The 23,184-nt window shown below is 36.1% G+C and overlaps 1 protein-coding gene across 3 annotated transcripts in view; it reads right to left on the reverse strand.

The window, feature by feature from the left end:
• LOC306865244 (disks large-associated protein 1-like) overlaps positions 1 to 18,638 on the reverse strand; it is a gene marked incomplete at both ends in the record, with an annotated part of 41,364 nt that extends 22,726 nt beyond the window's left edge. For 2 of the 3 annotated variants that reach the window (XM_079409739.1, XM_079409738.1), the window contains 4 exons: positions 5,532 to 5,775; positions 9,843 to 10,023; positions 13,301 to 13,515; positions 17,556 to 18,638. In XM_079409739.1, the coding sequence (XP_079265865.1) occupies positions 5,532 to 5,775; positions 9,843 to 10,023; positions 13,301 to 13,515; positions 17,556 to 18,638 (1,723 nt within the window). The remainder of the gene's footprint in view (positions 1 to 5,531; positions 5,776 to 9,842; positions 10,024 to 13,300; positions 13,516 to 17,555) is intronic. The other variant, XM_079409740.1, reaches the window with a different exon arrangement.
• Positions 18,639 to 23,184: the final 4,546 nt, after the last annotated feature.

A 23,184-nucleotide genomic window follows, 5' to 3' on the forward strand; every position in this document is an offset into this window, starting at 1 on the left:
AACTGAACTATGACTATATAACTTATAGGGCCTATTTTTTATATATTATTTTATTGAAACCTTTATTAGGGCCAAACAAACTTGACTAAAGACATAACAAGGTCCTGTAGAAACTCAAAACCTATATTTTTATATAACAGGGTTTTAATGTGCAATAAACATGTTTATGAGTTTCTGCTCTAAAACAGATTCTAAGCATGCCCTTCAGTGATGCCTCTTGCAACATAAAGCATGAATTTTCTGGCGCATTAAACACCAATCAGGGTTTGTGCTCAAGCCCGCCCTCACGTGGTGGTAAAACAACAGTAACACAACTCCCATCTGTTTCTTCGTCACCTATGACTTCTTCAAGAACAGAGCCTCCCTCTCTGTAATCCTTTATAAACTTGTTCCCACAGTAATTCCATGCATCTACTGGAAGCTATATAAGATGATCTCTCATAGGCACAACGATTTTCAACATAATGGTTTCATTATCTGATTTAAAGATAAATATGATTCATTTGGAGAGAAACTTTAGAAACATGATTTGCCAGGTTTGAGGATTTACAGTAGTGAAGTCAAATGTTTTTATCACATTTTTGACAAAATAACATGCAGTACAACTGTTTTGAACAATAAATAAAAATAAATAAAATAATAAATAATAAAATGTTTCTTGAGCCACAAATCAGCATACACTAAAAAAAATAGTTGTTTCAACTTAAAATAATTTGTTACCCCCTGACTTAAAATTTTTAGTTTATTCAACTAAAATAATCCAGTTGTCCCTTAAATTAACATTGAGTAACTTAAAATTCAAGTTGACTAAACTAAAAATTTTAAGTCAGCGGAGTAACAAATAATTTTAAGTTGAAACAACTTTTTGGAACAATTTTTTTTTTTTTTTTTTTTTTTTTACAGTGTAAAATATTTATGATATGATAATCATAAAGATCATGTGACACTGAATTATAATAACTGAATTTTATAATATATATAAAGAAAAAACAGTTATTTTAAATTGTAATAATATTTGACAATATAAAAGCATTGAGCTCTGAGACACTGTTTATGTCAGTGATGAATGAAATCAAGAACGGTGACATCTATCTCTCTGGACCTCAGAGCACTCACTAGTGCTGATCTGGGGCTGGTGTTTCCGTGTAAGCTAGAGGCATGAAAGCATTATATCCCATTACCCTCGAGAAAGAAGCAGACAGAGAGGGAGAGAGATGGACCGAAAAGCAGATAATGCACACAAAAAGAGAAATTCTCAGACAGACGGGAAGTTCTAATCCTTTAAAGCTGTGGAAATGACATTTAGATCAAAGCTGCTAAAAGAACAAATGCGATTTGTGCGCATCTGTGAGTGTGTGTCTATGCGTGTAACTTGGGATGTGGGACAGCTGTATGGGACAACTCTGTCTGATCATTGCTGGAGTTTATAAAACAGTTATAGCTCTCATCCTCAAATTTGATTGGCCGAGCCACTTTCCAGAAGTGCTGATATACAGGCCAACAGCATCTATTAATGTTAGTTAATGGACCCGAGCTAACATGGACTACCAATGAACAGTTGTATTTTTATCAACAACCATTAACAAAGATGAATAAATAGGCCTACTGTAACAAATGTATTGGTCATTGTTGATGTTAGTTAATGCATTAAACATAGTTGACAAATGGAACCTTATTGAATATTTGTTAAAAAATAATAGTAATAAAATAATACAAATAATAATAAGAATTATTATTGTCTTTAGTTTCAATAATTTTTTTTTTCAAAAGTTAATTTTCGATATCAATATTGATATCAGTATCGATTTAGTGCCCAGCCGTAGAATTGAATATTTTCAACTAACTGTCCAGATTTAGTCAAAAAAGTATTATTCAAGATCAGCTTCTTTTTTGCAGAACTTTTTAGTGAGTATAAAAGCAATATCACATTCGTGACTATTTCCACACACTTCCCTTCCCACACACACTTGTGACCAAAGGGAAATTAACCAAGCTATAGCATGCACATATTCACAATATAAACATATTTCAACCTGGAAATTTAAGCTCTCAGCCAAGACTGGAGGTTTTTGTTTGTTTGTTTGTTTTTGAGCTTTTAGCTCCCTATGATTGATTTCTTCTGCAACAATAAGTCAATAATGTGTATTTGTTGTGTGTTTGTGCAGTCATAAAGCCTGAGGAAAAACATCAGGTGTGCTTGTGTTTCATTTAGTGTACATCTATATAAAGCATATTGGTTGTTTGTTTTCATTTTGCCTTCAGGTCATGTGTTCTGCCAGTGACTCATGAAGGCCGTTCATATTGACAGTGATTTAACCGCTGGAGGTTGGCAAGCTACTGTACTTGTTGTTGCTTGTCAGAAATCCAGTACAACTCCTGTAACCAACCAGATCATGTGAGCACGACTGTTTAAACTCTCACATCACACAAGGATTCATTTGCATAATGCATCAACCCAAAGTGTTGCATAGAAGTTGCTTAACGTTTCGTCACCAATGGGGTCATTCTGCCTTAAATCGCCAACTCTCACTGAAAATGAATGAATTCTCGTATTCTCTCTCCACTCTTCACTCTACAGGAGGAGAATTTTACTTCTCTCACATAATAAATCTAACTGCCAAGCTAAACCTTTCTAGGGTTAACTGATTAAGTCAATCAAATCTAATTGGTTCACTCCATGCCTGTTACATAGCTCACACAACTGGAGGTCTTCTTAGAACTATTGGCTAAATACCCTGTCAGATAATGGCCACCAGTAATAGTCACAAACGGTCTTAAATAGGCCTGAATGGGTCAAACAGGTGCAAAAAGCAACTATTCAGCTCAGTCAAATTACAGACACTTCCATGTCTGCAATATACTATGTTCTGAGTCATTGCTGACTTACGATCTGAAAAAAATTAATATAGTGACTTTTAATATTAACACAGCAACTTTTAGTAATAAATAAAATAAACTGTGTTCATTAAAGGAAACAAAATGTGTATAAAGGAAATATGTGCTACATGCGAAAATTATGTTTAAAGAAATGTATACAAAAATAAATACAACTGCAAAAACTTTAATGAGACAAGGTTATATTGTACATAGTACAAAAAAATTGGGGTGAGTACATTTTTTAAAGCTTTTTTTTGTTTTCTTTTAAAGAAATTAATACTTTTATTCAGCAAGGATTGATCAAAAGTCAATCAAGACCTCTACATTTTTACAAACATATTTGAAATAAATGCTGATCTTTTTAACTTTCTATTAATCAACAAAAGAATTTAAACATTGATAAGAAATATTTCTTGAGCTCCATATTATTAGCACATTACAATGATTTTTGAAGGATCATGTGACACTGAAGACCAAAGTAATAATGCTGAAAATTCAGCTTTGCCATCAAAGGAATAAATAATATTTTAAAATATATTAAAATTGCTATAATTGTTCACAATATCACAATTTTTCACTGCATTTTTGATTAAATAAATGCAGCTGTGGTGAGCAAAAATCCAAACTTCTGAGCTATATATATATATATATTCTACTTATATATATTTATTTTCTATACTTATATATATTGAAAGTGAAAGTGACGTGAATAAGAATAAGGTGACCCATACTCGGAATTTGGGTTCTGCATTTAACCCATCCAACGTGCACACACAGCAGTGAACACACACACACAGCAGTGAACACACACACACAACAGTGAACACACACACACAACAGTGAACACACACACACAACAGTGAACACACACACAGTAGTGAACACACACCCGGAGCAGTGGGCAGCCATTTTATGCTGCAGCGCCCGGGGAGCAGTTGGGGGTTCGGTGCCTTGCTCAAGGGCACCTCAGTCGTGGTATTGAGGGACAGTCCGACTCTCTAACCATTAGGCCACAACTTCCCCACTCATACTTATTGCAATTTTCACATGTTAAAAAATAAATACGACGTCACCAGGTTCGATTTTCTGTGTATTTGCATCCATAGCATGCATTTTCATAACAAAGGATGACGAATACGAAAAAATGGAAAAACGCATACGAAAATTTCGGACTCAGAGTGCATTATTTAATTGATTAACAATCTTGTTTAAGTGAATAATTGCCTGCAAAAGCAATGATGTTTAATCCTGATCGACTTTTTATCGGTGATTTAAGTTTGTGAATAAGAGTTCACAAAAAAGCACACACATGGGACACAGTCGATAATGAAGCTTTTTTTCTCCATGCAGAAGTCATTCCCCAAATCCCAAAATCTCGTATCCATCTATTATGTTCCTGTCTGTTTCCTCTCCCTCATTCTAATTTGTCTCAACAGTTCTTTCTCTTTCTCTCCAGCCTCCCTTTGTCCCACTTGTCTGTAAATGTTTTTAATTAGCTGACTATGACCCTGATGACAGTGTGACGAGGAGAAAGAATGAGACACTCTAATCGCTGTAATTAAACAACACGCTGCACAAGAGAGAAGGAGGGAAGAGACCTTGGCTCTCTATTCATACAGATGAAGTGACAGAGAGAGTGAAGGATGGAGGAGAAAAATACTGTTGGGAGGGAAAGTAGGAAGATTGTACATTTTTCAACGGTACACTCTTAAAAATAAATGTTTCAAGAAGGGTTTTGCCATGCCATTGAAGAACCATTTTTGGGTTCCCTAATGAACCTTTGAGTGAAAAATTTGTGTGAAGAACTTATTCATAATTTGAAGAACCACTTTCCACTACAAAGAACCTTTTGTGAAATGGAAAGGTTCCATGGATATTAATGGAACCAACAATGCCAACAAAGAATGTCTGGAATTTATGAAGCATTTAAAATTCGATAATTATATAGTTATATACAACAGCTACAGTTGGCTATACCAACATATATGTTTATTTCTATTCTTTAGACAAAGTCATGTTAGGTCAGTGACAACATTTATTTTTAAAATGAGGAATGATGGAAGTTCTAGGAAATGCAATCTGCTTTCTTTATGAGAATTTATTTAACACACAAGATTGTGAACCCAGGGCACTTCTAAACTATGAGTAAACAAGTAAAAAGATATTAATATATTTTTAAAAATACCTTGAACAGATGTGAGAGTGCATCCTATACATACACACACACACACACACACACACACAGATATATATATATATATATATATATATATATATATATATATAATTTTTATTTAATTTTTTCCTCCAAGGTACAACTTTTTTCTCCTTATTCTTCCATAAATTGTATTTATATAATCATAATAATTAGTAATAAATACAATAAATTATATTTTCATTATATTTCAAAATGTTCTGTGTTACAAAATCAGGTGGTTACACCACCCGGACAGTTTTGAGTTTATACTTATGAAAAATAAATAAAAAAAATTTAATATGGAAATTGAAAACTTGTTTCTCATAGAAAAGATGCATTTAAGACATTGTTTGTATAAAAAAAAAATAATAAAAAAAATTCACTAACCCTAGTGACAAACCTGTAATTAAAACTTCAGTAATAGCAGTTCTTTTATCAGGTTTTAAGGCTCTTGTACCTGTACTGCTCTGGATGGTTCTAACAGTTGTAGTTCGAGGTGGTGAGATGGCCTGACGCATCGCTCTCTCCTCTCCTTCCTCCTGCGAGCAGCCCTTTTCGATGGCCCGCACGTAACTGTGGCTCCTCATACGGAAGCATCCAGACCCCGGCAGATCCAGAGCATCCACGGCCTTAGACTCCATCTCACTGAACACACTCTCACACACAGCCTCAATCTGCCCGTTTACTTCCACCTCGCTCACCTGCAGGGGGAGACAATGCATCACCACATGCTGTCATATTACCCCTTCACCCTTCTGTCATGGGATAGTAGCCTTTAAACACTCCTGACTAAATGAGCAAGTTTCAAGATGTTAGGTCAAGTCTTACTAATGTAAAATTACTTTAAATTATTGTAAGGCAGAGGAACCTAGTGAGATCATTTGACTTTTCATGCTAAAATTAACCCCAGATTAAGGTGAATTTTAACCCTAGGCAACATTTTATACATTTTCAAAGATGTTTAGCATGACTTTTAGTCCTGAGTTGACAACCTGTTCAAGAATTGCAGTATACTAAAGGTATGGAGAGGGATGAACAGTGTGAAATATGGCACAAGACAACCAAATATTAAATTAACCAATGGTTGAAAATGAACAATTCATTCATATTGTGGAAAAACCAAATGTTTTTACTCTAGTCAGCTTACTATAAACAACGGATTCACTTTAAAAATGCAAAAAATATTTGAACATATACATATATACATACATATACAGTGGTGTGAAAAAGTGTTGGCTCCCTTCCTGATTTTTTATTTTATTGCATGTTTGTCACACTTTAATGTTTCAGATCATCAAACAAATTTAAATACTAATCAAAGGGTTTTTTATGAATAATAAATCATAAAATCTATATATTGTGATTATACAATTCAACTATATTAATATAATTATGATATAATGTTATATAATATAATTATAATATTAACATTACTACTATATTATTAAAATAAAATAAAATAAAATAAAATAAAATAAAATAAAATAAAATAAAATAAAATAAAATACTCCAGCATTCACAATCCAGGGTGCTTTGTTGCCATATCCACCTTTTCGATGTTGGAAAATGTCTTTTATTTTCAGAAATGTGTTTTAATCATCATACAAACATTTTACAAAATACAAAAGCAAGAAAGAAAATCACAAAGAATAAAAAAAACAAGTGCATTAGTGTGTTTAAGAAAAAAAGTCATTTGACTTTAACATAGATTTACTTGTAATCAACTTAATGACATTGTTTCAGCTTAAAATGTCATGACACTCATAAATAGTAAAATGAGTAAACATCACAGTTGGAATTAGTAATAGGTTAAATATTGATGTAATATCAATTGTCAGGGGAAAATGTGCAAATTGCAAATCTTGAACTGTCATTTGTTATGTAGGCTCAATTTAACCCTCTAACAGCCAAGTTCAACGATAAGGGTTAAACACATTAATACAGATAACAGAACAGAAAATAAAAGAGTGCAGAGGGGAGGAAATCTCTACAAGTGAAAGCAAAATCAGGAATGGCTGCATCACTAGAGCTAATTCTATAATACAGCAGTGTGAGAAGTGTGACTGGATTTAGACAGAAACTTATGAGAGGAAGGGGTATCATGATAAGGTTGGAATGAAAGTGGAAACAGGTTGTTTGGAGAATTCTGTGACTGGAGGACTAATAGTGAGTTGTGATTGGAGGAATAGAAAGCAGAGTGTTTGTCACTGGCTAAAGGAAGAAAGACAGGCACCAAGATTTGCTAATCATCTAGTAGCAATAAAACTCCCAAAACCCTCAGAAGAACACACCTACACCAACACATGTCTGCCTATACACACATGCCCTAAACATTCACTATACTCATGAGGGACCGATAAAAAATTTTTTTTTTTTTTTTTTTTTGGTGAGCAGACAGCTTTTTGTCACTGAAATGATTGATATATCCTCAGGGAGCAGAAAAGATGCACATTCACACACATGCCTGAGGGCAATGTCTTTTTTCGCGGTGGGAGGAAGCAGCTCTTTAAAAGGTTAGGGCTGTTGTCAGTCTGAGTGAGCTGTCAGGCTCTGAACACTCACCTTAAAATTGTCTTGGTAAACGCTGCCCGTTACCATATCCCAGGGCTACAGAAGCTAATCTTGAAAACTCACCTTACAATCCCATGGCAACAGACACTAATCCTAAAAACTCACCTTGAAAATCCCTTAGCTACACATGCTAACAAGGAAGAACACCACTTAAAATTGCTTAAAAGGCTTTACTGACACCAACTCACCTTGAAAATTACGGTCAAGCATTAAAACTAACAGTAAACTCTACAACAGCCCATTCTTACAGAGTAGACGTTTGAAGTCTTTTGCTAGTATGTACTTGTTGGTAATGGGGAAAATACATTTTGAGTAGACTAGTTAGTCAGCGGCATCGTAAAACTGCATCTTGACACCACATATCCTTTTGTTGCACACCGATTAACTATGTCTGAAATCGCATATTGAGTACTTTTACTACATACTACATTTGATTAAGCATGCACTTTGTGGCCATTAAAAAGGTATGTTCTGCATAGTATGAATGTGTGTAGTATGAATGAAATTGTGTCAGTGACTTACAGAGTACTGATTATTAATCATGTAAACCCTTTTATTTAAATCTCTCTATCTGCCATGTTTGAAGTTTTTAAAACTTTTTTACTTCTGCTTGTAGTTCTAAGCAAATCTGCGTCCAACGTACAATGGGTTGTGGCCAGTTTTAGCCTTTAGAGTGTGCATGGATCTGGGTACCTCTGAGAGATAGTCATTTCAACATACTCCAATTTAGGGACACACTAATTCTTACTTCTCATTACTAAATAGAGTGGCTTGTATGTGAATTGGGACGCATAAAGGGACTGTGTTTGAATATTTCTGTAAGCAGCTAGCCAACTCTTGCGCTGTCTGATATGCTAATCATCATGGACTGTACTGACATCTAGGTCTGTGGAGGCAGCATTACACAAAAATGCTAGTTTTAGTTATAGTTGCCATTGTAGAAATGCTCTTTGAAATAGTCTTTTAAAAGTGAGCAATAACAAAGAGGGTAACAGAAATAAAGTAGTATTCAGTTAGTCATGTGATCTCAAAATGGTAGCCCCCCATGAGGCAGCCCGCTCCCATGTAAATGAAACAGCTGTAAATAGGCTACTGATATGGCTAAAGTCTTCATTTCATGTGAGTAAACAGTTTTGGGGGGTAGATTTTTTTTAATGAGGAAAATGCACAAAAGTGAACTTTTACGCTTATACATTTAAAACAGCTGAGGCAGCTAAAAGCCCAAAGTATACTTCGATAACGTACGACAAGGTATGCGCATAGTGCGTAAGATGTAAATTTCATCAACATAACACGCACATACAGCATGCGCACAGACAATTTCTTTTAAACCGTGTGAACTTTGTATGTGAGAGCTGATTAGTTTGTCTAAAAGGTGGCAACATTGAGCCAGTGTTTCAAAGAAAAAAAGAAGAGAATGAATAACACCAACAAACTACTTGAATAATGGAATAATACCAACAAGCTACTTACATTAATAGAATCAGAATAACAGTAGCAAACAGCAATAATGTGTTCGGCTGTATGCATTCACTAATATTTGTGTCAAAACTGAAGTATACTTGGGGCTTTAGCCTTAAGGTCTTTGCACACTTGAGTCCGAAATTCTTGTCAAAAGTTTTACACGTTAAAAAATAAATTTCATGTCAATCACGTTTACACACTGCCTCTGAAACTTTTGTCAGTAATAAAAAAAATTTTTTAAAATCGGATCAGGTTCGATTTTCTGCGTTTTCGCATCCGTAGCAAGCATTTTGATAGGAAAGGATGACAAATACGAAAAAAAATGTAAAAACGCATTTGATTTCTGACTCAGTGTGCAAGGACCTTAATTGTCAAGAAGTACACTAACTAGGGAACCTTAAACACAGTATTTACAAACATACAATTTGTGATGCCAATCATAATCTTCCATAACATACTGATAGTAAGCGAATTAGGATTCTGAATAATGCATGGATGAAGAGATGATAAAGGATTTCATGAGATGATTAATGGGATTGAGCAAAATATAACTTCTTTTCCTTTGAATGTTTTCCTCCCCTTTGCAAACCTTCTTGAAGGCTGACGTTGAGGAAGGCTCTGGTTGGAAATCACCCTTAGGATCTGATCCAGGCCCAGTTGTTGTTTCCCACTGGTGTAAGATCAGTATCTTAATGGCGATTTCCACCAGAGAACGAAGGGGGCGATGACCAACCTGGCTGATGGTGCTCATGGCCCTCATGTAACTCTCATTTCGGGAGCGAAATTTGGGCGAGGCCAGCAGACCAGCCGGGTCCAGACTGTCCAAACTGCGGTTGATTGAAACCTCACTCACCGCTCTCAGGTAACTGTGACTCCGGATCTGCAGCTTGGGGGAATGGGACTCCGTACTGATCCTGCGAACAGAGAGAGAGCGAGAATAGGTGTACAAGTATTTAATGAGAGGTGAGATTCCTCTTGTAACTCACACTCATTCATCATGTTCCTGTGGTTTTCCTCCAACAGAGATCTCATACTCATTACTGTTGACCTAAAAACAACTCAACCTAGTTATGTGTGTGTGTTAATGTATTCTTCATATATCTGACACCATTGTAAACATGAACTCCTCACAATTAGTACTAGCATTTGACTGTTTGTGTTTACATGTGGATGGGCAATCAGGTCTTTGAAATATGAGCACAGAAAAACATTAAAACATGAACGCACACAAACACACATTCTATCCCTTCAGGTCAAGTCAATCTTAATTATAGATGTGGCTCTTAAAATAGTATGCAGTTACAGCAAGAAAAAACACACATTAGTCATTCTTCACTGGAGTGAGGAATGTAGAGAGAGAGAGGGAGTAAAACAGAGGAAGAATGCAAGAAAAGTACACAAATAGATTTAGAGGAAGGGATGACAGTGGATGAAATCAATTAAAGCAGCAAATGATGGAAAAACAACAAAATAGTAGATGTTTGCTGAAGTGTATATGAGAAGAAAAGCATACAAAATTAGATCTTGCGGAAAAAATGGGACAATGCTCATGTTTTCTCATTATATGCTGTTATTTCAGGAGCTCAGCTTTTTAAAAAGACAGTTTTTCACATGTTATATGTTGCAGATAAATCATTGATATATTTTAAAATGTTTAAATTATTTAAACACGGTTCAAATATTTAAACAAAACATTATAGTTCATTTTAATACATGTGACGCTGGACCACAAAACCAGACTTAAGTGTCTATTTTTCGATTTCGAATAAGCTTTCCATTGCTGTATGGTTTGTTAGGATCAGACAATATTTGGCCGAGATACAACTATTTGAAAATATGGAATCTGAGGGTGCAAAGAAATCTAAATATTGAGAAAATCGCCTTTAAATTTGTCCAAATGGAGTTCTTAGCAATGCATATTACTAATCAAAAATGAAGTTTTGATATATTTATGGTAAGAAATTTACAAAATATCTTCATGGAACATGATCTTTACTTAATATCTTAATGATTTTTGGCATAAAAGAAAAATTTATAATTTTGACCCATACAATGTATTTTTGGCTATTGCTATTACAAATATACCCCAGCGACTTAAGACTGGTTTTGTGGCCCAGGGTCACATGTGTGTAAATAATGGCATTGGCCTATTAAAGAATGATACATTATCATCAACTAAAATATAATTTTTGTTGAATTTGATAACTAATCATATAAAATAAATGAAATGTGCGTTTTGGCATAATTTGACTAAAACCTGTTTAATAAAAAAAAAATGCCTAAAAATTGCACATAAGAAAAATAGATACTGTACGGCTCAAGTCCCACATTTGTGGAATTGCTTTGCAGAAATAAAGGAAATATCTGTCTATAATGAGCCCAGGCCTCAGGGGACTGCATATTTATTATATAACGCAACATTTTTTTTTTCTCTAATATACATGCGGTTGTTTAAACACACATGAGTGTGTATGTCTACTGTATTACTGCATTTCTGAACAGAAAGTGTGTTTATGGTTCATAGGTTTCGAAATTTCCTTTTTTATTATGCATTATTTATCACCCCAGTTTCATGCACGTGTGTGTACAGGAGTATGTATATGCATGTTTGAATGTGTGTGTCCATATTTGAGTTCAAGGCACAATGCTCTGATTATAAATATTCAATAATGCGGCACTTCCTGTCAAGCAGACAAAGATAAAGAGCACATGACAGAAACCCTACTCAGTGTTCGCCGTTCCCTATACACACTGAGCATCTGAAGAGTTCAAAATGCATTCATTTGGAACACTGATGGCATCATATGCTTGAGTAAATTAAATATACAATTTGAATCGTCATGCTTATACATAGAAATTATTATAACATGCATTTATTCAATCAAAAATACAGCAAAATCTGTTTATTTTATAATAATTTCAAACGTAATTTATTCCTGTGATGGCAAAGCTAAATTTTCATCAATCATTTCTCCAGGCTTCAGTGTCACATGATCTTTCAGAAATCATTCTAGTATGCTGACTTGATGCAGTTGTGCTGCTTAATATTTTTGTAGAAACTACAATGCATTTTTTTCACAAACCTTTGACTACGAAAGTTTTAAAAAACATTGTTTATTTGAAATGGAAATCTTTATTTACTGTCTCTTTTCATAAATTTAATGCTTTCTTTCTGAATAAAAGCATTAATTTGGTAACACTTTAGTATAGGACCAAGTCTCACTATTAACCAGTCGATTATTAACATGCCTATTAATTACATATTAGTACTTATTCTGCATGACCATATTCTAAAACCCTAATCCTACCAATACCTAAACTTAACAACTACCTACTAACTATTAATAAGCAGCAGTAGTAGTTTATTGAGGCAAAAGTCTAATGGTTTGTTAATTGCGAGTGCTTTTACACTGCACTGATGAGCACATGCTGTTGTCACAGCAATGATGTCCACATTATATGAATGCTTTGTTTGCAAAGTTTATACACAAAAGCGCACATTCACACACACAGAACTAAAAGCGTGTGTTGATTCTCTTTATAATGCAAATCAGTTTGCTCTCATGAATAAGCCTGTGGGATCCTAAAAGTGACTCCCTTCATTGTAAATATTCTAAGTAGGATATGTTGTCACTGTATAGTAGCTACACGGCTATAATAGCAATATGCATGTGAGGTTTTAACATACTGAAGCCAAGATACTGAAGCCACTTTCAGACGATATAACGGTGTGCAACTGAAAAAGGACTTGGAAGGAACTTTAAAGGCGCAGGAAAATTCCCTTTGAAATGACTTTGTTCTGTTGAATTTTTAATAAAGGGGAGAGTGAAAGGATTTCACTGTAGTGGTAAGAGTCTCAGGACATGAAGGGATTTTATATGAAATTGCACCGAGTAAGTGTGTATGCATCAAGTGTGTATGCATGTATGAACAGAGGTGGATTTAAGGACGGGACTACTCTGTCTCCACAGACCTATCCCAACAGCACTTAGAGATGCGGAGCAGGTGAAACGCCTGTAAAATACCATGTTTAAAATGACCCCAGAGAAGATGAGGGTTCATTGAAATTTCAGACGGATCGGCAGGTCCATGCACCTGCACACCAGATTGTACACATACGGCGCATGTATTTAATTTCCCATGTGATTTCACGGCAACAAAATGCACAAGCTAATACATTTCCAGACTCACTTGAGTGTGGTCATCTCGGCGAGGGAGGACTGAGTGGCTTTCAGGTAACTGGCTCTCCGGGCCTGGACTTTGGGTGAGGGTTTAGGGCTGCAGTCTGAATCTCCACTGTCCTCCTCTGCCATAGCCTTGATGTAGCTGCCGCTCCTCATCCTCCTGCACGGGATCTCGTCATCCTGACCCACAGACGAGAAGCCACCCCACTCATCCTGAGGAACCTGCAGTGAGCAAGAGAACGTTATAGCTTCTCATACAAACCTGATCTGCCTGAATAGCTTAATAATAATGACAAGCAATAAAGCAGTGCATGATGTACACAACCAATAGAGAATTAATTAGGCAATAAATGAAATCAACTAAACAATTCGATTTAAATTCATATGTTCATTCAAACATACATTAATGAGCACATTAATTTATAAACAGTTGCAAATTGTAATTATGAATATGTTTATATATAAATATGGTGGCAGTGTTTAAGTATTATTTATGTATTATTATAGTATTAAAGGGGTCATGACATGACAAATCAAATTTCCCTTGATCTTTGTATGCTTAATACATCCTGCAAGTTTTTCATAACTTAAAAAGTCCTCATCAACAATTAAAAAAGCATTTATGTAATAACCCTCAGAAAACGGCTCGTTTTGGATTACTTTGGAGTACTTTTTTCCAGAGTACATTTTTTTTGTAAATTTTAAGTACTTCAACTAATTTTAATTTAAAAAACGTATTCAGATTTTTGTTTAAGTGGTGAAATAATAATAACTTTCATATTTGAAATCTAGGCATATAATAAAACAAATAAATGACTGAATAAATGTTTTGTAAACAGCTGTTAACTCGCCAAATAGTAATAAGTTGAAATATTATACAAAAATACTATAAAAATGTAATGGATGGAAACCTGAAGACATGTAACCTAATAATGCATATATGTTTTTATGTGTACAAAATATTTATATTGTTTAAATGTTTCACTGTATAGCCTATATAATCTAAATCTAATAAACCAATTAAAACTCATTTACCACTGATATATTTAAGTTATGTGTCCCAAACCATCAAGAGTAATGCATTGCAACTGTCCATGCATAAATGATGTGCTGATCAATGTTTTAAAACATAAAAAAATGCTTTATAAATGACTAACTGTATACATCGCCAAATGCTTACCGTGTGCTTATTCTAATGTATTAACCAGAACCCCTCCCTGCTGAACTACAGATGATGCAGCTATGACTATGACTTCTCAATCTTTCCCCACATTATCTCTATAACATAAAACCTCTTTGACACATCAGATAATACAGAACTTAAAAAGCTAAAAGCGCATCCTGGCATAACGCACACAGCCTTATGCAACCTGTACCCACACACTAACACCTGCTGCTCCCACTACAAAAAGAAATATTGACTTCTGCATAAACAACATCATTACCTGAAAATGATCTTGAAAACATTTTACACCCACTTGCAGTATTCATGTACGACGCACGTAATGTGTACCTCTCAAACCCTCACCTCAAAAGCCTCTCACCTCTCTGAGATGAATAACAATCATTTCATATTATCCAGGCACGGATCGGATTCTTTTCAAATCTTTCACCATTTTTAGTGGTCAGTGAAGGAGAACTAGTGAGCCCGGCTTCAGGCTCGCTCCGTGATGTGCATCGCATGCTAAAGCAATTCTTTCACACGTTACCCTCTTTTTCACACGCTCTACTAGGGGACGAAGCCAATAACCTATCCTCTGTCACCAAAAACAGAAGAGAAAGGGGCACAAAGAGACATATTGTTCAGACCAGGGGAAAGGATCCACTCTCTACGGAGTGCTGTTTTTTTTAAAGAGGATGGAAATGAGGAAAAAGTGCGGAGAGAGCGGAAGAACGGAAACAAAGTACCTCAATGCTCCCTCTGCTTAAAAAAAACTATGGTTGCTATGAGGATGACCGTGACCTTAGCTGCACTACCGGCAACTAAGACATGTGGAGTTATCCACAGCAAGTCAGCGTACTTACAGTCAAGCTAACTCTATTAGCAGACAGACTCTCATTACTGCAGATGGGGGCTCAGATACGGGCACTTTGGCAGTTCTCCTTAGAGTTCTGCCTTTTTATTTAGTTCCTCTATCCCTCCTGACTCCATTATCTGCAACGTCTTCTCCTCTTACCCTTCATCTCTCTTTCATTCCTTGACTTTCTCTCTCTCACACACACTTTACTAGTCCCTTGTACTTGGCATTGAAAAAAAGGCTTTTCATCCCATAGTAAAAAAAACAACTATTCCATGACTTATTTAAAATACATTTATTTCATACCAAGTATATTTCAAATCCATTATTTATTGACATATCTCTTAAGACTTACTGATATAAAATAATTAAACTTTATTTCGTTATTGCACAACATACATTTCTTAATATTAAGACTAAAATGTGTTTTAATATCACTGTTAATAAGGATTGTATAATATCAGTCTTTAAATGCTAGATTGCAAGTATATTTGCAATATTTCCACTTCAGCACAATCAAATATACTTCAGTATATCTTTAGTTGTACCTCTGCACAATTAAAGTGCACTGAGCACAAAATTAGTCATTCCAATTTAGCAGATTTTAAGTATACTAGTTTAGTATACAACTGTAGGGTATTTTTATTAAGCACATAAACATGCATGGTCACTTCAAATGAGTTGACCTTGACCATATTTAACTCCTCTTCTGTTCTTTTCTCTCAGTTCTCCATTCTACATGCACCTCACTCTTTTCCTCTGCTCTCCTCCCTCCCTTTCTGCTTTCTCCATCACTTTCTTTTTTTCTAAGACTCAATAACTGTGTCACATAGGGAACATAAGAGACAGAGAGAGATAGCAAAAGGACAAACAAAATCCATTTTTTCCTCTTAATCTTCACACAAACAGTCGCTGATCTCCAGGGCTGCAGGCTGAAAATTTTCTCACTTATCCTTCTCTTATTTGTTTATGATCTCTCCATCACACAGCATTAGTCCACAACAAAGAAATCAAAACACAAGCCATGGTCTCGGAGTTCATTTTAATCTGTCACATTCAGTACAGTTAAAACACAGCAGGTCAGTCCTGAGCATATGTTAATACATTCAACAACACTGGCATTGTAAGGGACCATCCATACAGGACGTGTTTTTATGCTAAAAACCGCTAGACAGAGGCCCAGTGGAATAAAAAAAAAAAAAAAGAGCATGATGCATTTTACTCATTAAATATGTCGGTAACACTTTTGTTTAGGGACCAATTCTCACTATTAATTAGTTGCTTATTAGCATGCATATTATAAACATATTGGCTGTTTCTGCATGAACATATTTTAGACCCCCTTAATTCATCCCCATACATAAACGTAAAGGGATAGTTCACCCAAAAATTTAAATTCTGTCGTCCCAAACCTGTAAGGTCTTCCTTCATCTTCAGAACACTGTCTATGCAGGGTCAGAAAGCTTTTGGATTGCATCAAAAATATGTTAATACTTACAGGTTTGGAACAACATGAGGGTGAGTAATTAATGAACAATTTTTTTGGGTGAACCATCTTTTTAACAACTACCTTACTAACTATTAATAAGAAAAAAATTAGGAATTAATTGAGGCATCATTTATTGAGGCATCATGATGAGGCATCAATCCATCATGATTTCATAGAAAAACTATTAAAAACTTATCAAGACCCGTCACAACGGTCACAGATGTCCATTTAGCACTTTTCATAAGAAAATTACAAACCAGCGAGACACGTCACAATGGTCAAAGACATCCCTATAGCATGTTGTCAAACAAAAACAATTTTAAAACAGTGAGTTTCGCAGTCTAACTTATTTTCATAGAAACATTTAAAACCCAGCAAGATGGTTTAAAATGGTCAAAGTCATTCTAATATGTTATCAAAGAAAAAAAACTACAAAACGGACAGATGCAAAAATGCATCCTGTGTGAACGGCCCCTATAACAAGCTCGGACACAGACATGCACATGCATGCAATATGTCTACTCTTCACAAACATGCAAACACAGCAGGAAGATCATGCGCTGAAAGATGGAAAACATGGAGAGAGATGAAGCACAAGTCAAACAAAGATGAAGAGATGTCACCTTCCACACCATGAAACCAAATGACTCCTCAGCAGAAACGAATGAGGTGTGAAAGCTGACCTGATGACACAGATGATATGACAAAGGTGATGATGGTCGTGCTGATGAATAGAGGAGAAATCTCTCTCCTACCTGTAAAAACTGGCAGGTTCGTCCCTGCTGGCAGGTCTGTGCTTTGACTAGAGCTTTATCGATATTGACAGTGGCCTTCTGGTACACCTCTCGGGCCCTGCTCACCGTTAGCGTGCTTGACCAGGAGCTCTTCTTGACGAGCGGCCCAGCCTGGTCCACTGATGTCGGGCCTCTGAAAGTCAGAGCGCCTCTTGTGGGGTTGGAGCAAGTGGAGCAGCTTCCAACGTCATTGTTGCTTCTTGAGGTCTTCAGGGACGAGTGTCCCCCTCCAAGTGTGTTGTAGCTCTGTCCCAAGAAGTAGTGGGACTGGGATTTGTCCGGATGCCGGCCCATGGTCATGACTCCAGAGGGTTGATGCTGGTGGTAAAGGCAGATCTCCCTGTCTAGAGTGTCGTCGGAGCTCCAGTAACCCGACCCGGGTGTCCGTGCACGAGGTTTGGGCTCAGAGCGACTGCGTTCCTTGTTTTTCCCCCGCTTGTTGCTGGACGGCTTGTGCAGGGTGCCTACAGTCGTGGTGGAAACGTTCGGATGGGATATAGCCGTAGCCATTGCATCGGCTGGGATGGCGGGGTCATTTCCGTTGAGGCTGCGCTGACTGGGACCTTCCAGGGAATGGGACTTGGTGAACAGTTTTTGGACTGAGTGTACGAGGTGGCGTATACGCCCAGGACTGTCACTGCGCTGGTGCTCCAGCGCTGCAGTCCGTTTGTATTGCAACGTGTGATACCCATCCTTTCTCTCTGGTTGCTGCTGGTCAAACTTCTCCAGCAGGGATGATGGAATGGCAGCCAAGCTGCATGGGCCGTACCCGCCCCCAGTTCCTCCGGCTATGCCCCCCGGTCCCACATAGGGCACTATGGCGCATTCGTCCTTAAGCTCGTGATGCGAGCCATGATGTCGGCGTGGAAATGTGCTGCTGGCCAGATCGGACTGGCACCCGTAGAAGCTGTGGTCAGTCGGGTGGGCCTGGTGGAGGACAAAAGGCCGTCGGTCATGGCGGAGGGTCAAAGACTCGTAGGATGGGTCGCAGTGTGTGAGTGTGTGGTGGTGGCTGCGGCTGGAGGACAAGCCTTTCATCGTCATCCTGATACACTCACCCTCTCACAGCCTCATCCACACACACTGAGTCTACTGCAGAAAGACAGATGGACAAAGAGACAAGAGGGCCAGAAAGCAATGTAGAGGACAAACAAATTAGGTGAAACAATGAAAAAAGAGGAACACAAGGAGAGAGAAACAAATAAAGAGAGGGAGAGAAAGAAACAATATGGATTAAAGATTTTCACATGTAGTTCATATTTCAAACCTCATAGTGTCGACTATAGTGGACTGTCCTTAAAAACATTTTAACCATCCACTACTATGGGTCCGACTCATACTAAAGAGGTGCTAAACTAAATACTTTCAAAATCGACTAGTTAGTTGGTTGCCTAAACGAATATCGGTCTCAACCGGACTTATCGGTCTCAACTGGACATCTTGTATAAGTAGACTGGTGTTGGAGTTGCCTGACCCCAAGAATTTACATAAGATGTGTCTTGTTTTCAAAAACAGCTAGACAGAGGGCACTGGACTGGAACAGAACACTGGAGTCTCATGACACAATTTAAAAAATTGGACTATTCTTAATGCAACACATGCTGTCTTAATGAAACAATGTGAGATTTGACAGAATGGACAAATATGTCTGTCTGAATAGCGGCAGTGCTTTTAGAGGAAATATTTAAAGACCAAGCAGAGCAAGCTGTTGGCATGCCAATTATCGCATAGACTTTAAAATATAAATTTTGAAAAAAATCGGAATAATCGATGAGCCAGTTGACAACTTGTTACTCATAATTCTGCACTACTTTTCAAAAGTTTGGGGTCAGTAAGTATAATAATTATCATTATTATTAAAATAATTAATATTTGTCGATGCCGATAGCCTTGTGGGCAGCGCGCTGACATATCGCACAGTTGTGCTTTGGGTGTCCCGAGATCAAATCCTGCCTCGTGGACCTTTCCCGTTCCCATCTCCCATCTCTCTCCCACTCATTTCCTGTCATATCTCTACTGTCCTGTCAAGGAATAACGCCAAAAAATCTTATTTTTATTCAGCAAGGATTCATGAAATTGATCAAAAGTGACAATAAAAGACAAAATCATCATATTAGAATGATTTCTGAAGAATCATGTAACACCGAAGACTAGTAATAACTGCTAAAAATTTGCTTAGACATCACAGGAATAAAATACATTTGAAAATAGGCTATATTAAAACAGAAAACTGTTATTTTAAATTGTAATATTATTTCACAATATTAATGAGTTTACTGTATTAATAAAGACTGCCTAGGTGAGCAGAAGAGGCTTCTTTTAAAAAAAAAAGCTTTTAAACATACTTGACTACCCTCATATGAAAACAAAACTTTAAATTCCAAAATCAATGCTCATTCAGAATGATTGACTTTCAGTCACTCTGTCGATGCAAATTGCCATAAGCGTGAATGCCCCTTTAAAACAGAACAGTAAATGCAATAGTGATGTTAGCACATCAACATTAGCATGTGAAAAACCTCTCCAGGCATGCCTCGCCAAATCCAAAGAAAGACAGCGATGAGAGGAGCGAAAGATAAAGCCAAAGACAGATTAAGACTGAAAGAAAGGAATTGATGCATTTTGCTGTTTATTCAGCTATATCCTGTTTACTGTGTCAAAATGAGAAATCAGCCCTTCATGCTTGAAGTCATTTGTAAGACTGTGAATTCATTAAGAGCATTTACCAAAAGATCAATGACTGTACTGAGATCAATGCCATCCAGCGAGATGGACGCTTATATAGTGCATGAGCATTTAGTATGCGCAATTTTAACTAGCATATTGCAAAAAAAAAAAAAAATAATTATATATATATATATATATATATATATATATATATATATATATATATCTATCAGCAAGTGATCAGTAACATTTTAAATTAATACTTTAATTTGAAAAGTTACAACTTTTAATCAGCAAAAATACATTAAACCGATTAAGTCACATAAAATACATGTATTTTTATAACAATATTATAAAATATTCCTATTTCCATTTATTTATTTGTTCTTTTGAACATTCTATTCTTCAAAAATTTTTGCAAAATTTGCTAGTAATGTAGGGAATACCAAGTACACACACACAGAGAGAAATTATATGCATTATAATAAAAGATATTCACCCACATATTAAAGCTAAACACATACACAAAGACTATTAAACCTGTTATCTACTAATGGATCTCATTTTCAGACTCGCTTCACTTCCTTATGCTGTGTGGTGACTCCAGCCTGACATATCCGCGCGCGCGTGCTTGTGTGTGTGTCTGTGTGTGTGTGTGTGTGTGTGTGTGTGAAACTGTAGCTGGTGCAGAGTAAATCTCTTGCCTTATTATTACATTCTCTCTCTGTCTCTGTAAGAACACTGAAGATGTGGAAACAGAATAATTAATTGTTTCATTATCCTTTCTTTGGTAAGAGATGAAGTCAAACTACTATTTTACCAAGGCAAAATAGCACACGCACATTCAAATACACTAATTTCCAAGCAACTTTTGTTTTGTTTTGATGAAATATGCGAATCAATGAGCATGTAAGTTCAACAAGTTGATGGGAGAGCTGAAACAAATGTAAAGTATATGATTATTTCATGAGACTGTTAATACACCATAGCATCAGTGGTTCTGATGAAATCTTCATCGCTGATATCATGGCATGCATTATATTAATGCATGAGCTGCAGAGGTGGGTAGTAACGAGTTACATTTACTTCGTTACATTTACTTGAGTAAATTGTTTGGGTAACTAATACTTTTAGAGTATATTTAAAATTGGGTACTTTTACTCTTACTCAAGTATATTTTTAGTGAAAAAACGATACTTTTAGTTACTGTGGGCGACGCTCCTCTCGTTACTTTATCTTAACGCAGTACGTAATAATAAAGATAAAAATGCTTCAATTTATTCCAAACGCGCCGTCTACCTTTCTCTGGGCAACGAGCGATGTCCGTTCGCGAATGATTCATTCTTTTGAGTCAATTCTGTTCGAAGGCTCGATCAAACCAGTTGGCAAACCAGTGAATCGGTTCACAAATCAATTTGAATGATTCGTTCAGTTCCCTGCCGCACGCTGAAGCGGTTCTCACTCAGATAACAGAAAGTTTAAGAACATCAAGAGCGATGAAGACATGGCTTTGGATCTACAGTCAGGTGAAAGCAAATCTGCAAAGGCTTGTTTGCTAGAGCTATATGAAGATCTTTATTATGAACACCGCGTGTGCTGTCGGTTCCACAGGTATAGATTCGTTTACAGTACACGAACCACTATGACATTACCAGTTTTTTGTAAATGTACCTTATACATTAAATACAATCTAGAATTTATTCATTAAATAAGCTGTCACAGAGTATGAAATGAACACCCGCCAAACCCGCCTTAGTTCCAGGAGGAATGCCTTTGCTTAGACACAATTAATGTTGATATTTTCACAATATTTACGCTTGCAGAAATAAAAGCTTCATTTGTTTACATTTTGCGGAACAGACGGAAGAAGATCCGTCATATGCATTTATTTCGTTATGTTCAGATGTTCTGTAACGGTCATGTGAGGAGATTTCTCTCTTCTCTGTGTCAGAGGTTATATACATACAAAATACATCATTAATAATTAATATACTTTAAAATATAATTTAATTCAGTGATGCAAATCTGAATTTTTATCAGCTCCAGTTTTCAGAGTCATATGATCCTTCAGCAATCATTCTAATATATTGATTTATTATTCAGTGTTGTTGAAAAAAACAGCATATGCTAGTTTGGTATGTTTTGAAGCTGTGATGCTGGTTTATGCTGGTCTTTTGCTGGTTTATGCTGGTCCTTAGCTGGTCACGTGCTGGTCTTAAGCTGGTCAGACCATTTTAGGACCAGTTTAAACCAGCCCAACCAGCATCCCATGCTTCAAAACATACCTATACCAGCATATGCTGGTTTTTTCAACAGGGTTTTGCTGCTTTTTTGGAACCTGTGACATTTTGTTCACAATTCTTTTATGAATAGAAAGCTGAAAAAAACAGCATTGATAATAAATCAAGATATTGGAATGATTTCTGAAGGATTATGTCACACTGAAGACTGGCTTAAAGGCTGATAAAAATTAATTTGCATCACTGAAATAAATTACATTAAAAAACATCTTTTGAATGGCAGTTGTGTGTGTGTATATATATATGTATATATATATATATATATATATATATAAATTTTATCTAAATATCTATACATCTAAATAAAAATAGACTATATTCAGTATATGATCCAAAGTACCGAGTAACTAACTACTTGAGTAGTTTTTTTATCCGATACTTTTTTACTCTTACTCAAGTAACTATTCAGACTATTACTTTTACTCTTACTTGAGTAAATATTTCTACAAGTACTTTTACTTTTACTTGAGTACAGTTTTTGGGTACTCTACCCACCTCTGATGAGCTGCTAGTGAATGTGTTGTTCAAATGTTGTAGTCTTGGCTGAAAAATAGCTTGATGTGTGTGTCGTTCCCCAAAGGAGATAGATTTCTTTTCTTTCTTTTTCTTAGTGAGGCACATAT

Source organism: Barbus barbus (genome assembly GCF_936440315.1).
Source record: "Barbus barbus genome assembly, chromosome: 46".
Lineage (NCBI taxonomy): Eukaryota > Metazoa > Chordata > Actinopteri > Cypriniformes > Cyprinidae > Barbus > Barbus barbus.